Source organism: Orcinus orca, chromosome 5 (genome assembly GCF_937001465.1).
Source record: "Orcinus orca chromosome 5, mOrcOrc1.1, whole genome shotgun sequence".
Classification (NCBI taxonomy): Eukaryota; Metazoa; Chordata; class Mammalia; order Artiodactyla; family Delphinidae; genus Orcinus; species Orcinus orca.
The window spans coordinates 19,568,280-19,584,740 of record NC_064563.1 but is presented as its reverse complement, the minus strand read 5'-3'; the positions used below and the strand labels follow the sequence as shown (position 1 = coordinate 19,584,740).

Genomic DNA, 16,461 nt, shown 5'->3' with positions numbered 1-16,461 from the left:
GGGAGAGGCCACAACAGTGAGAGGCTCACGTACCGCAAAAAAAAAAAAAAAAAAAAAAAAAAAAGATGCTGTTAGATGAACTGTTGATAGGGAACTTTATAATCAGGCTGCCATCATCTGACTCTATTGACCATTGTTTTTTACTAGACTCAGTTCTCTAGAACCTTGTTACAGGAAGTATGGGCCCAAGATCAGCCATACTGGCATCACCTTGAGCCAGTGCAGAAATCAAACATCAGAACATCTCAGGCCCTACGCAGCTTACTGAATCAAAATCTGTATTTTAACCAGCTCCTCAGTGATTTGTATGCACATTAATATTTGAAAAGCACCACTTGAGAAAATAAGAGTCTGTGTTAAAGCTTTTGTGCTGCGCTTCATTGGGGTGTGCAATCCCAAGGCAGCAGGAGTGAGGGGGAAAGGGAAATGAGACAAGGAAGAAGTGAAAGCAAATACAGAGTGAGGGGCACTGAACTGACCACAGATTCACAAAATCCATCCAAGTTGCTTGGTCATGCAGAATTTCTCCAGAGAGGTTGTATAGAACCACTGTGCCTTAGAACAATCTGTTTTGAAGAGGATGGGTACGAAATTGGTCTGCAGCCAGAATCTTCTTTTGATCTGTTCGGGTTGAATCTGAGTGCCCGTGCTTCTCTTCCTGCTACTGCAATAGGCATAATGGAAGCCGTGCTGAAATGGGGCCTTCATTCTTGGAGAGTCTGAGACAACCAGTGGTGTTAGGAGATGAGGTGGCCAGGTCTCTTCGTTGAATAGCTGGTGCCTGGGAGCAGGAAGGATTAGGTGAGTCTGAGCAGGCGCATAATGAGTCCAGTACAATCTCAGCATCACTAAGAGCAGAACAAGGAGACATTATGTGTCTCCTGGTAAGTTGCAATAGGAACTATGCGGTACTTACCTTCTATGAAGATTTTTAAAAATCTGCTTCTAATCAAGCTTTGATGAATGGTCCTTGAATTTGGCTGCACATTAGAATGACTTGGGGAGCTTTTAAAAAACTAGATATCCAAATACTGGCTATTAAATGATAGTAAGGAATTATTGTTAATTTCATGAGTTAAAGTGGCTTGGTGGTGGTTCTCTTTTTTAAAAATGCCCTCGTCAGTTAGAGATGCATACTGAAGTATAGAGTAAAATGATATGACATCTGGTTTTGCTTTAAAATATTCTGGCATTAAATATGAAAGTAGGGAGTAGATTAAAGAAAACTGACCATGAGTTAATAATTATTTAAGCTTGGTGATAAGTGTGTAGGGGGGTTATCATACTTTTGCTCTATTTTTGTGTATATTTGAAATTTTTCATTTAAAAGGTTGTTCCAGAAGGAAATAGACAAAATTTTCCAAATGCCAAAATTAAGAAAAGAATTGAAGTCTGGATACTATAGTCTAGGAAGCTTGCCTTCATTCTTAAACAGAACTCTAGAATGAGTTATTAAAAAGACAATTTATAATCATTACAATAAGGAGGTAATTATTGGAGTCAAAATGAGCTTGCTAAGAATAAATTGTTTCACGTTTATCTCATTTCCTTTCTGAGTAGAATTTCCAGACACATCAGAATAGAACTATAAACATGATTTTAGCAAAGTATGTGAGAAATGAGAAAGTCTTTTGGTTGAATGATGTTAGTGACAGAGTTGTCATTGGTTAAGAGCTGTGAAGTCAGCTGACTAATAAGTTGATTTAGTTTGAGGGAAGGACTATTGGTGAGCCACAGGAGCTTGTTAAAAGGTCATCCAATATTCTCATAATTAATTTAGATGATAGTTTAGAATTATGTTTTATAACTTATATTTTACTTAAATCTGTGAGGAATGACTAATGCTTTTAAAAGGGAAAATGAAGATATAAGTAGATATCAGTAGGCTGGAATAATAGACCAAAAGTTGGGTAAGATTTAAAAAGAATAATTGTAAAATTCTGCCTTAAGGTTCAGAAATAAGTTGCACGAGTATAGAATGGAGGACATCTTGGTCATAGCTATTTATGTAAGGGAGTGAGAAAAAAATGTTTTAGTAACTATACACTTAGGATAAGCTACCATTATTGTATGATTGCAGAAACACAAATGTCATCTTCAGATGAATTAATGCAAAGACAGTGTCCAGGACTTCCCTGGTGGCGCAGTGGTTAAGAATCCGCCTGCCAATGCAGGGGACACGGGTTCGAGCCCTGGTCCAGGAAGATCCCACATGCCACGGAGCAACTAAGCCCGTGCGCCACAACTACTGAGCCTGCACTCTAGAGCCCGCGAGCCACAACTACTGAAGCCCGTGTGCCTAGAGCCCGTGCTCCACAGTAAGAAAAGCCACTGCCGTGAGAAGCCCGCGCACCGCAACCAAGAGTAGCCCCTACTTGCGGCAACTAGAGAAAGCCCGCACACATCAACGAACACCCAACGCAGCCAAAAATAAAAAATAAATAAAATAAATAAATTTATTTAAAACAACAACAACAGAAACAAAGACATTGTCCAGTTTAGAAGGGGTGTACTGGTCAGTTCTGTGTGTGTCGTTATTTGACAATTCAAATATTTGTTAGCCACAAAGTTCTGATCTAATGTTGTGACTACACATATGGACATCTACTGTACACACATGCACACATTTCTGTTTGGATCTTCATTATCACTGGGAGATGTACTCACAGTAGCCATCTCCAGTTGAGAAATACAGTACTTAAAGTTCTGATCGTTTGATAGAAGGTTGCCAAGAAGTTCGAGTTCCACAGGTTAGTTTTTGTACAGAATCCTGCATCCATATTTTTTTAATGTGAAGATCCTCTTATCGTTGTTATACTTTCTGTCTCTGCACATGAGAAATTGGTGGAAGGTCTTTGTCCTTGAAATCCAGGGTCACCTCTTGGCCGCTTGAGGATATTTTATCCACCATTGTTTTGTTATGCAGGTAGTTTGGGAAATTCTTCACAAAACCTCCGTGTTGAAATCCTTCAGCTCTCTCAAGATAAGGGCTGACAGCTGGTAGCTTCCACATACACCTACATTTTTGGGTTTTCATACCAACTAGTTATTTACCCAAAAGGGCTCTATTTCTTACTTAACATTGGTCTGTTGGTATAAAATCAATTTCCAGCCTTACAGTGGTAGTTGGCACTGCATTTTAAGCGAGAAAGTATTTTTGGTAGACTAAAGCATTTTGGAATTATTTTCTAAAATTTATGTAAGTTCTTAGTCATTAAATTTGTGGTAAGACTATGGATTTTTAATCAGATTTTTTAAAAAAGTATTAATGCTTATGAATTTAAGCTTTTTTTCTTACTATTTTCAGAGAATCTGGGAAAAATTGCAAAACCTGTACCTTTAGTAAGGATGGGACCTTGTTTGCCTGGGGCAACGGAGAAAAGTGAGTGTTCATTTATATAACATTTTATGTGTGTGTTGTGAATATAAAACATAATTGTTTTATGTGAATAACATGTATTTGGATGTCATTTATAAAGTCCATCTTTTAATGTGTTGGTGCTGTTAGGTATTATCTCCAATATAACATCCATAGAACATCTACAAAGTTGTTAGTTTCTATTTATGTGCCAGGACTTCTTTGAGTTCTCTAGTTACTTAGAATGAAAAAGTAACATATGGGGCTTCCCTGGTGGCGCAGTGGTTGAGAGTCCGCCTGCCGATGCAGGGGACACGGGTTTGTGCCCCGGTCCGGGAAGATCCCACATGCCGCGGAGTGGCTGGGCCCGTGAGCCATGGCCGCTGAGCCTGCGCATCCAGAGCCTGTGCTCCGCAACAGGAGAGGCCACAACAGTGAGAGGCCCTCGTACAGCAAAAAAAAAAAAAAGGGCAATTAATTTAATGCAGAAGAAGCTGAGAGGTGGTTTTAAATAGTGCTCTAAGTGATTGGTTAGGGTTTCTTAAGTTCTGCACTAACATTTAGAGAATAACTCTCTTTGCTTGTTTATGGTAGATACCTTATATCTTTGCTGTTAACTTATTAACAACTGTCTATATTTATTACTGTTAGTTTTATTGTGTATAACAGCATGTCATCTAAATATAAGTTATTCAAAAGTATGTTTGGTATAGTCTGTATTACATAAAATAATCAGATTACAAAATTGGTCTTGCCAAAAAAAAAGTATTTTGGTTCAGTGTTCATAATTTCACTTAGAAAACCAATTCTTTTCAATTTTCCATAGTCACTGTATTTCAGTTCACAGCAGGAAAATGCCTGAATATTTGTTGCTTGGTTTAAAGTTATTTTTGTTGTTTTTAGCCAGATATAATATCCTAGGTTTTTTAAAGGGGGAAAAATGATTGCATCCTTTTGAAAAGTATATTTTAAATGTTTCTTACACAGTGGTACTATATTCTGAGGTCTTTCAGCTATCAGGTCAGATTGGATTAACACATGATTTTTAAAAATGCTAAAATGATTGCGTTGAATTAGTTGATTCATTTCTATGACTATAAGTAGCTGGCAGAATTAGCTTTTATAATTCAAAATGTTCATCAGTTTTTTATTTCTTTTTAAGTTATTGAATCCAACCAACAAACTACTACTCTCAAATTATTAAGAATATAATTATATTGGGTCCTATTCACAGTGTTAACAGTCTTACTCTCAGCCTCAAAGAAAGGACGTACTCTCAACTTTTCTTATTTCTTTAGGTGTAACCTATTGTGGGTATTTGGGGTTTTTTTTCCAATCCATATTTTATTATTTTTCTAATATTTCTATATATATTTTTTTATTTGGTTGCGCTGAGTCTTAGCTGTGGCATGGGAACTCTTAGTTGCGACATGCATGTGGGATCTAGTTCCCCACCAGGGATCGAGCCCAGGCCCCCTGCATTGGGAGTGCAGTCTTAACCACTGTGCCAGGGAAGTCCCTAAATCCATATTTTAGTTTACACTATTTGAGTAATGAGTTGATAGAAATTTACTATCTGATGGGACATATCATACATCTTTTCATTGCCTATTATCTTTTTGAGGTATCCGTTATTCTACTAGCTTACAGTTTATTGAGTAAGTCTATTTTCACTTTGGCAATTATTATTAATTTTTTATATGTCATATCTCCACTTTGTTTTCTGTTGGATTCAACTCAATCCTCTTAATATATCCCTACATGTTGTGTCCATCTTTTTAATAGATTTTTTTATACCTGGTTCTAGCATTTATTTCCTTAAGGTGCTGCAGCCACAACAATACATATTGTTCCTGGGGCAAGAGAAACAGATATAGTGTATTGATTGTGGTCTTTGCTGGGTTCACGGTTAACTAAGTCAGAAGCTATAACTGATTTTTCCTTAAATGTGTGCTTATTAAATTAAAATAAACACCCTTCATTAAACTAAGAATAACTTTAAAGTTTATTAACAACAACAAAAAAGAAAGCTTCATGTAATTCTAAAATATGTAATTTACAGTAAGTTGTAAAGAATCTACAGTCATAAGTGTGTGTGTTTGTGTGTATGTTTCTGTGTTTAAATAATATATGGTAATTGTTTATTCTTACCAGTTGCCACTTATCCTAACCCAGCGTCCTCAAACTTGAGTTGAACAAAGTAACTTTAAGGAACTTCTGCAATGAGATGGAGTATCTTTTTTTCTTTCTTTCTTTCTTTCACCACAGGGACTACGTAAGAGCAAGTCAGGCCAAACAGGTTTCAGAGCATTGCTCTGGCATTTATTAGGAGTATGCTCTTGGGCAAATCATCAGATCATTTCATTTTTCTAACCTTCAGTTTTACCATTTGTAAAATGGAGATGATAATACCTGTTTTATGAGATTGTTGTGAGGATTAAATGAGAAAATGTACATAAAGTGGTTAAACCAGAACATGGTTCATAGAAAGTGTCCCCAAAAGTGGAAACTGCTTTTTTTTTTTTTTTACAATTATTGTCTTTTTTGTCATTGTACCACGATAATTCTTACAGTAATATCTTTTGTAGACTGCTTCTGAGATTTTTATAGACATGAAAAGTATCCTTGCTGATTTCCCTAGCCGCTGCAGTTTCCATTTACTCAAATTAAAAAATATATACTTTTCATTTTCTCTTGGATTTGAAATTCGTCAGCTTGTCTGTAGATTTGTTCTGTGTTCACTTAAAGGCCTGTTTTTTCCTTTTTGGTTGAAGGTGGTATCTATTGTATCTTTGTGCAAATTCCATATTACTTCCCAACACCAGCCTTAAATAGGGGCCTTTTGGTAAAATGTACACTCTTCTACGTTAAAGTGTTTATTGGATATTTTCTAGAACTGACTGAAAATTGATTTTTATGAGGAATGAACACTTTAGAGTGATCTGTACTTAAAAAGAAGTATGAATGTTTTGGATAGTGCTGGCTATTGTGAAACAGTGTTTCATTGCTGAAGTAATTTCTTTTGAAACCAGAATAAATGTTATCAATGTCACTAACAAGGGACAACTGCACTCCTTCGACCTTCCAAAGACAGTTTGCCTTGAGTTCTCGCCAAAAAACACTGTCCTGGCAACATGGCAGCCTTACACTAGTAAGTATTTTCCAATTGTAAAAATATTCTGACAGGACCAACTCAGTGGGGAAAAAAAAGGAGGTTTATAAACTTATAGGAAAGTAATTAATATTTATGATAGTAAATAGTGTTTGAGAATATTTTTAATTGACAATGAATCTTGTATTCCCCAAATAGAATGTACTTTAAGTAATTTCAAGGTATAGTAAGTTAGTGAGAAGATCCATCATGAGATAGAGGAAAAGAAAAAAGCTCAAGGGAAAATTTATAAAGTAAATAACCAATGGATAGAGAAGATCGCAAAAATTAAGAAGAATAATGACCTTTAAAATAAAAATCGTTTTATATAATTATAAATGAAAGAGGAAGTACAGTAGACACAACATCTAAGAAATGTTTATGGTATGACAAAGGTAGGAAATGGTGTGTCATTTTCTAACGCATTTAAAGATCTAATATACATTATATGAACATTTTATTGGCTTGGCCAACAGTTCGTTTGGGTTTTTCCATAACATCTTACAGAAAAATCTAAATGAACTTTTTAGCCAACCCAATATATAGCTGTGCTTCATAGATCAGTGATAAAATATTGGGTCCCGGTATAGGGCTTATTTTAAGAAGCATTTTGTAATAATGTGGATATTGTTGAATAAATATATGATAGTAGCTCATTGTTGGGGTATGAACTTCCTGAGTTCGTTCTTCCAAGAGGCATGGACTCTAATGAATATTATTTTTCCAAGTAAGTAAAAGGGAAATTGAGAATCAGTTGAAGACTGTGAGTGGTTTTATATAACTTTTTTTCATGTGTGCGACTTACAGACACAGCTTTCGTGATAAGACAGTTTAATCTGTTTAACAGCAAGCTATGTCACACTTAATCTCTTAAGTATTCTTAAAAACTGTAGTAATTATTTCAGAAATACAAAATTCTGCTCAGACAGCCGTCATATTGTCATAGCTTTAGGAATGGATGATTAAATCTATAATTAAAGCTAAAGGGGAAAGTTGATTTAAAGCAGCTCTTACCCGATCTTTATAATCTTGTTCAAATTTTTTCTAAGAATGAAATCTTGTTACCAGTGTTAGGAGAAAATTACTGCAAAAATTTTTGTTTTTATGGCAGCTTCTAAAGATGATACAGCTGGGATACCTAACCTACAACTTTATGATGTGAAAACTGGGACGTGTTTGAAGTCTTTCATCCAGAAAAAAATGCAAAATTGGTAAATAAATGCTTTAAAATACTAATTATTTTTAAATATTTTAAATATCTTTGTTGTATGTTATTTTTTTCTCTGGTATTGATTTAGAAAATAACTTCTCAGATCAAAATCTAGATCTTTAAGGATTTTGTATGTGAGAATGTAATAGAGTAAAAACTTGATCTTTTATTTAGTATTTAAATCAAAAGGAATAATATTTTTCTATTATATATGCTGACTAAAACTATTAGTAACTGACTTGACATCATATTTATAAGTATTTTTCCTTAAATAGTAAACAGTATCATAAACTTTAACATGTTAACATATGATGTTACATTCTATTTAAAATTTTTTAATATTCTTTCTTTTCAATGTAGGTGTCCATCCTGGTCAGAAGATGAAACTCTTTGTGCCCGAAATGTTAACAATGAAGTTCACTTCTTTGAAAACAACAATTTTAGTATGGAAAGATTTATGAAATAATTTTATTATTTGCTATAAATATGTACAGTTTTTATTGCCTTATATGGTATCATAGGGTTCTCCTAAATACTGTTAATATATTAACAGTTGCTGTTATAGTAATTCATTTGAATAACTCCAAGTGTAATTGCTAGTAAAACTTTATAACACAAACATTCTTTTATAATAAACTTTTACTATCTAATAATTACTATTAAGACATTTGAGTACCTCTTTCTGAGTTTAGTTGCTATTGAAATTCTGTGATACAAATTTTTAAAATATTTTGTTGTGTAGAATTTCAAATACAAAAGTAGACACCTAGTCCCATAGCCATCAGCCCATTGCCAAACCTTCTTCATCCATGCATCTGTCCACCTACCATCTCTTTTACTCTGCTAAAGAAAATTGTAGACATCGTATAATTTTACCTATAACTATTTCAGTATGTATGTATGAAGATTAGGGCTCTTAATATTTTTTTCAAACTTAGTCATAATACCATTATCACAGATTATAGAATATCTGGTCAGTGTTCAAATTTCTAATAATTGAAAATGTGATAATTTTTTTAAAACTCAGGATCCAAATAAGGTCCTTCACATTGCAATTGATTTATAGATCTTTTAAGTTTCTTTAAGCTATAAGTTCCCTCTCCATTCTTTTTTCCCCCTTGCAATTTATTATTTAAGAAACAAAGTTACTTGTCTTATATATACTTCCATATTTGAGTTTTGCTCTTGTATCCCATTCTGTAATTTAACATGTTCATCTGTTTCCTGTAAATAACCATTTGGATCTAGAGTTGGTCAGCTTCAAGTTCTTTTTTGGGGAGCTGAGGGCAAGACTACATCATAAGGCCATGTTCAATTCTTTTATCAAGAAGCACACAATGTCTCATTGTCTTTAATTTTGTATGGTTAATTGGCATTAATGTTCAATGCGTGGTTAAAAATTGGTGATACTATAGTTTCCCTCCTTCCCCTATCATTTATTAGCTGTACTACCTCTATAAGGAGAAATTCCCCTTTCTACTATTTGGTTACCTAGTGGACCATTTATATGGGAAAGGCAAAATAAATATTCTTCTCCTTTATCACTTTTAATAAAATGAGTTCTTTCTCTAGCAATCTCCATTGCAACCGATTAGTCCCCACCCCCAACCTAATGAACTATGGATTTAAACATGATGTGTTTCAGTCCATTTTAATTACTATTCTTATTGATTTTCAAATTGTCCCATCATTGGTCAATTAGTCTTTAATGACTTTTTTGCTATATGGTAGGACAAATCATTCTAGGATTATCTTGTATATTTCTTGCTATACACCTAGAATCAGCCAATTCTCCAATATACTCTGCTCCCTTTTAGTGGAAAATGGTGTTTAGAGACCACAGTCTGGGTGTAGAGGATTCTCATTGCTACTGTGTTGATTGATCATTGTTTCTAGGCCTTTTTTTTTTTTTTTTATCTTATATCTGTATTGCCTTTTGCCAACACCAAGAATGTGCTTCTCTGGGATAACAGGGGTGATAGCTTGAGAATATCACATCCACATAATTATTCATTTGCTTTATTCTTCATTGACCACATAGCATTCTTAGAATAGCAATACCAATAGTAACACCTATAACATGATTACTGAAAAATAATTTAAAGAAGAAAGTTTTGCAGTTCCTTTTGTCCTTAGAATATTCCATTGGTGACTGAACACTTTTTAGTACAGTCACTGACTTACAATAGTTTGAGTTAAGATTTTTCAACTTCATGATGGTGTGAAAGTGCTATGTATTCAGTAGAAATTGTACTTTGAATTTCAGTCTCTTCCTGGGCTAGCGCCATGTGGAATGGTACCCTCTCGTGATGCTGGGCAGCAGCAGTGAGCCACAGCTCCCAGTCAGCCACATGATCACAAGGGTCAACAATTGATACACTTAGAACTCTTTTGGAACTGTACAACCATTATGTTTTTCACTTTCAGTTGATTATTCAATAGATTACATGAGATATTCAACACTTTATTATAAAATAGCCTTTGTGTTTAATGATTTTGCTCAACTGTAGACTAATATTAAGTGTTCTGAGCACTTAATATTTAAGGTAGTCTAAGTTAAGCTATGATGTTCAGTACATAAGGTTTATTAAATGCATTTTCAACTTATGATATTTTCAACTTACCATGGGTTTATCAGGACATAACCCCATCATAAGTCGAGAAAGTAGAATGGGAATTGGCAAATGTTCACATGTACAGAAGATGGCATGCAGGCTGATTTTGACACCATCTACACAGTCATTTAGCATTACCCTTCAACTTCCTGCTTTTGAGGCTTAATCCTTTCCCCACTAATTTGGGGTTAGCTTGCTCGCTTATCTTCCTTGCCTCTTTATAAGCATGCCAGAAGAAGGGGGCTGCCAGTTTAGCAGTTTGGTATGCTACTTTTGAATAGCTGTTGGTCTCTATATTTGAACAAAGAAAATATTTGATCCCGTTAACTAGGAGAGTGTAGTGTTCATAACATGCTTTCTTACTGCCTGGCACAGAGTAAGCACTCAACAAATATCGGCCATTGTTATAGTTACTATTGTTGATTATCATTGTTGTGGATCTGTTTATCACATTAGTTACAGAATTTTCATTTCCACGTTCTACAGTAGCAAGCTAGGGTCATCTGTCCCATCAAATGGGCTCTAAGACTACTTTAGTTCAGAGATTTAAGAGAAGAGAACTGATATTTATTTAATACCTACTGTGTGCCTGGCACTGTACACTAGGAATTAGGTATGTAATCCCATTACTTGCCCAAGGTCACACAGTGACTGAGTAGGAATTCAAGCATAGGTCTGTCTCACTCACCCATGCTTTTTCCACTCTGTTACTCTGCCTGACCGACATGAGACTACAGTGAGCCGTTTTGTGTATAGTTACGTTAACCTTTTATAATGCATTCAGAATTTGAGATATTTCTATTAGCTTCTCTCATTAATCTAATACCATTTACTTTTTTTTAGATACATTTGCAAGTAAGTTGCATTTGAAAAAAATTAATGATTTTGTGTTATCACCTGGACCCCAGCCGTACAAGGTAACTGCTAATGTTTTTGTTTGTTCATGTGGAATATTATGAGATTAAACCTTTTCCTAGTTTTTAGTGACTTTAAAAACATGTCCATCTTAGTTTATATGCTTCAAAAAATTTAAGTCATTATTTATGTCTGTGTATCTTAGGTGGCTGTCTATGTTCCAGGAAGTAAGGGTGCACCTTCATTTGTTAGATTATATCAGTACCGCAACTTTGATGGACCTCATGCAGCTTTAGCCAATAAAAGTTTCTTTAAGGCTGATAAGGTTACAATGCTATGGAATAAAAAAGGTATGATAAATATATTTTATCTCCCATTTTGTTTATCAAGCATTAATTTAGACATATTCCTATGTGTATAGAAAAAGAAAAGAGTATCAGTGCTTATTCAGTGAAAATTTACATGTGCTTTGTTACAATCACCATTAGTTTAATTTGTGTTTTAAATCTAATTAAAGTTTTTACCCTTACAGCTACTGCTGTGTTGGTAATAGCTAGTACTGAAGTTGACAAGACAGGAGCTTCCTACTATGGGGAACAGACGCTGCATTACATTGCCACAAATGGAGAAAGTGCTGTGGTGCAATTACGTGAGTGTTCCAGCAGTCTTCCTTTAATAGAATAAATGATAGTAAAAACTACAGTGCCATAAAGATAATATCATCTAAGTTCTTGATCAAGTGATAGAACTCACATATTTTAATAACCTTTAAGATAAAATTCCTCTTATCATCCCCAAACATACCTTATTTTGACAGAATCCAATTAGTTAATTTAGTTATGCCAGCAGTTTAGTAGGGAACTTGCTGAGTGAGATAATTCCATTGTAATAGCTCTTTGGGGACTTGTTTAATTAATTATGACAGCAAGTTGGTGTAGCATGTTTAGCACCATCTTCAGAACTGAAGAGTTTTAACCACTTCATATTTTGTTTTGATGAGTTAACTATGAAAAACTAGTTTTAAAATTCTGGCAACTCCCTAATCTTTTTTATTTTGAATTGAACATGTAAGGGTAAGGTAACCTTTCTTTCAAAAACTGTGTATTCCCATTCAAATCAGGAACAAAACAAGGATGACCCGCCTCCCTTCCATTTATTATTTAACATTCTGAAAGACCTAGTCAGTGTACCTGATCAAGAGAATAAGTATACAGTTTTGAAAGGTGAAAATCGAATCATCTCTGCTCATCAGATGAAGTTACAGCATAAACAACAGCCTCTTAAAAAGCAAAATGGAAGGAAAGATTCCATATACAGCAACAAAAAAGAAATATATAGGACTGATGGGAAGAAAACTTTAAAACTTCTGAGGGGCAAACTATAAGCTTTAATAACTTTACCAAGATGTCATTTCTCTCCAAATTGATCTAAAAATTAAACTAAAATGCCAGTAGATTTTCTTTTTTACAACTAGATAAGCTGGTTCTAAAGTTGATATTGAAGAATAAACATGCAAGAATGTTTTGAAAACTTTGCAAAAAAAAGAGTAGCGAAGGAGGGATTCTGCTACTATTAGATATTAAAATGTAAAGCAATTGTAATTAAGACAATTTGGTTCTGACTTATGGATAAGCAGATAAATCAGTGGAACACAATAGGATCCACAAATAGATCCATACTTCCAAAGCCATTGACATACAATAAAGTCAGCATTTGAATCAATGCAGGAAAATATTGATCATTTAATATATGGTTTGGGGACAGTTGGCTAGCTATTTGGAACAAAAAGTTACTATTGCTAATTCTTTACCAAAATAAGTTCCAATTGGGCCAAAAAATTGTATCTAAAACTACAGAACTAGAAGAAAATGTGGGAGAATTTTTTTCTAATTTTTTTTAAAATTTTTATTGGAGTATAGTTACTTTACAATGTTGTTAGTTTCTGCTATACAGCTACAGCAAAGTGAATCAGCTATACGTATATTTTTCTAATCTTAAAGTAGAAAAAGACTTTAAACAAAGTAGAAGTCGTATGGGGAAAGTGATAAATTTTAGTATATGAAGTTACAGATATCTACACTGGGAGAAGAAAAGAGTCCATAAATTAAAACAAACAAAAAATTAGGGAAAAAAAGTTTTAGACAAGGGATAAATATGAGAAAAGGTGAATTTTGTTAATATCTCAAGTGTAACAATAAAAGACCAATAACAGGAGAGAAAAATAGGTATAGGACATTAAAAAATAGTCCACAAAAAAGAAATAAAATTATATATAAGTATACTAAAAGGTGCTTCATTTATAATAAAGGAAAACAAGATACAATTTTTCACTTAGTAGGTTGGCAAAGATAAAAATATGAAACAGTATGAGTGAGAGTGAGGGGAGAATCTTTGCTATCAAAAACTACTGGTAGGGCTTCCCTGGTGGTGCAGTGGTTGGGAATCTGCCTGTCAATTCAGGGGACACGGGTTCGAGCCCTGGTCCGGGAAGATCCCACATGTCGCGGAGCAGCTAAGCCCGTGCGTCACAACTACTGAGCCTGTGCTCTACAGCCCGTGCTCCGCAACAAGAAAAGCCATCGCAACGAAGAGTGACCCCCACTCGCCGCAACTAGAGAGAGCCCATGCACAGCAACAAAGATCCAACGCAGCCAAAAATAAATAAATTTAGTAATAAAAAAAAAAAAAAACACTACTGGTAGTGTAAACTGGTACAAGTTCTTTGAAGGGCATTGTGGTGGTACATTATGAAGTAAATGTATGTGCCCTTTGACCAGGCAGTTTCTCTCCTACAGATGTATTTGTGTACATTTACAGTGGAGTATAAACAGCGAGATTTGTAATGGAATACAGTGCAACTGAATGAGGCAGAGCTCAGTGTGCTTACATGGAAAAATTTCCAAGAGTATTAAATGAAAACAACAAAGGTTTAGAACTTTTTGTGTGTGTGTTAAGTGCTTAAGAGAGAGATGCTTAATTTCAACAAAAATATTCTGAAAGGATATGCAAGAAGTATAACAGAGGGCTGCCTTTGCGTAGAGGGACTTATTTTTGTGGCATGTCTTTTTATATAGTTTGTATCTTTATTACTGTATGCATATATTACCTCTTCCAAGAAAAACTAGTTTTTTAATAGTAATAATAACCTATGCTTCTATGAGCCCACATTGCCAGAACGTTTACAAGAAATTAAGGGACTTCCCTGGTGGTCCAGTGGTTAAGACTCCGTGCTTCCACTGCAGGGGAGCACGGATTTGATCCCTGGTCAGGGAACTAAGATCCCATGTGCTACGCGGCATGGCCAAAAAAAAATTTAAATAAAAGTACTAAAGACAAATAATAATATATAAAATCGTAAAACAATTATAAAAAAATAAAAGAAATTAAGATTCATTAAGGGTTCTTAAATAAATTTATGATCATACATTAATCCCCATAGTAGGTCATGTAAAAATATTTTAACATACCATGAAATTTTTGGATTTTTTTTTTTAGTGTTTGTTGTGTTTATGAGTGTTATGATTGTAATTTGTGCTATTAAATATTATAATACTATACGTATTTCTTTATCACTAACTTGGATTTTATATTCTTTTTCTAGCAAAAAATGGCCCCATTTATGATGTAGTTTGGAATTCTAGTTCTACTGAGTTTTGTGCTGTTTATGGTTTCATGCCTGCCAAAGCAACAGTTTTCAACTTGAAGTGTGATCCTGTGTTTGACTTTGGAACTGGCCCTCGTAATGCAGCCTACTACAGCCCTCATGGACATATATTAGTACTAGCTGGATTTGGAAATCTGAGGGGGCAAATGGAAGTGTGGGATGTTAAAAACTACAAACTTATTTCTAAACCGGTGGCCTCTGATTCTACATATTTTGCTTGGTGCCCAGATGGTGAGCATATTTTAACAGCCACATGTGCTCCCAGGTTACGTGTTAATAATGGGTACAAGATTTGGCATTATACCGGCTCTGTCCTACACAAGTATGATGTACCATCAAATGCAGAGTTATGGCATGTTTCTTGGCAGCCATTCTTAGATGGAATATTTCCAGAAAAAGCGATAACTTACCAAGCAGTTCCAAGTGATGTACCTAGTGAAGAACCTAAAGTTGCAACAGCTTATAGACCCCCAGCTTTAAGAAATAAACCAGTCACCAATTCCAAACTGGTAAGTAAAGTTTTACTACTTTGGTAGGAAAAGGTTTTTCAGTGTGTAGCGTTCCCTAGATCCTTCTCTTATGCATGTTCTTGTGTTACTTAGTATCTGATTAGAAGATATAAACTCTAGGGTAGAAATTGTGGAGGACCTGCTGCTGAAGATGGTGAATGGTCGTTTTGGGTTTTGTTTTTTTGTTTGTTTGTTTTTTTGGCCGTGCACTGCGGCTTACGGGATTAGTTCCCTGACCAGGGATTGAACCTGGGCCCCCTGTAGTGGAAGCGAGGAGTCCTAACCACTGGACTGACACGGAAGTTCCAGTGAATTATTGTTAAGTTGACAAAGTAATTAATGTAAAATCTCTGGGAAAGATAACTGGGTGTGACTTACTGGGTGTAGATTGTGGGCTCAAATTCAAATGCCTGTCAGGCTAGGCTGCTAGTGTAAGGCAATGGTGAGTGGGAGAGAATGGTGAAAGGGAGAGAGCATGCCCTCTCTCAAGGCCATAGCAACTACACAGCAGTAGCCCATTGTTTCCACAGGAGATTTTAGGCCCAGTTTGCCAAAAGCTTGATATTTCAAGACAAGTCTGGATGCTTGTATGAAATTTCTCAATTTTTAAAACACTGCTATTCAAACAAAACACACTTGTTGTCCTTAGGCCATCAGTTCCAGACCTCTGTTGTAAAGTTATGACTGGAGTATTGGTCAGATTCTGATCTGCTTTAAAATGTTAGCATTTCAGAGCTCAGGGGAAAGCATTTATTAATATCCTGAGTTTCTGTGATGACGTTAAGGAATAAAGTTGCTCTATAAGAATGAACAATATTATTCATATTAATAGAATGATGACCATACAATAGGTATAAACTGGGACTGTTCCAAGTAAATGGGAATATATAGTCACTTAATTATTAAGGCACTCAGGGAAGTAGACACTTTTTCAAAGGATAAATATTTCTGTGCCTCCATTGTGCTCCTAACCCTCTGAAAAACAAAAGAACAAGCCTTCTTCCTCCACAAAATGTAGCATTTTGACTTCAATGAAATGTTGTTGAAACATTTTTCTTGCATTAAGTTATTTAGTAAAAATATATAGAAACATATAACA

General features: G+C 34.8%; 1 protein-coding gene across 5 annotated transcripts in view; it reads left to right on the top strand.

The window, feature by feature from the left end:
• EIF2A (eukaryotic translation initiation factor 2A) overlaps positions 1-16,461 on the top strand; it is a 37,982-nt gene that overhangs the window by 11,643 nt on the left and 9,878 nt on the right. For all 5 annotated transcript variants that reach the window (XR_004475894.2, XM_004278174.4, XM_033402735.2 and 2 more), the window contains 8 exons: positions 3,308-3,382; positions 6,391-6,509; positions 7,621-7,720; positions 8,080-8,162; positions 11,178-11,251; positions 11,395-11,539; positions 11,722-11,838; positions 14,791-15,362. Coding sequence is in view for 4 of the 5 variants with exons in the window: in XM_004278174.4 (XP_004278222.3) it covers positions 3,308-3,382; positions 6,391-6,509; positions 7,621-7,720; positions 8,080-8,162; positions 11,178-11,251; positions 11,395-11,539; positions 11,722-11,838; positions 14,791-15,362 (1,285 nt within the window). In the remaining variant the exon portion in view is untranslated. The remainder of the gene's footprint in view (positions 1-3,307; positions 3,383-6,390; positions 6,510-7,620; positions 7,721-8,079; positions 8,163-11,177; positions 11,252-11,394; positions 11,540-11,721; positions 11,839-14,790; positions 15,363-16,461) is intronic.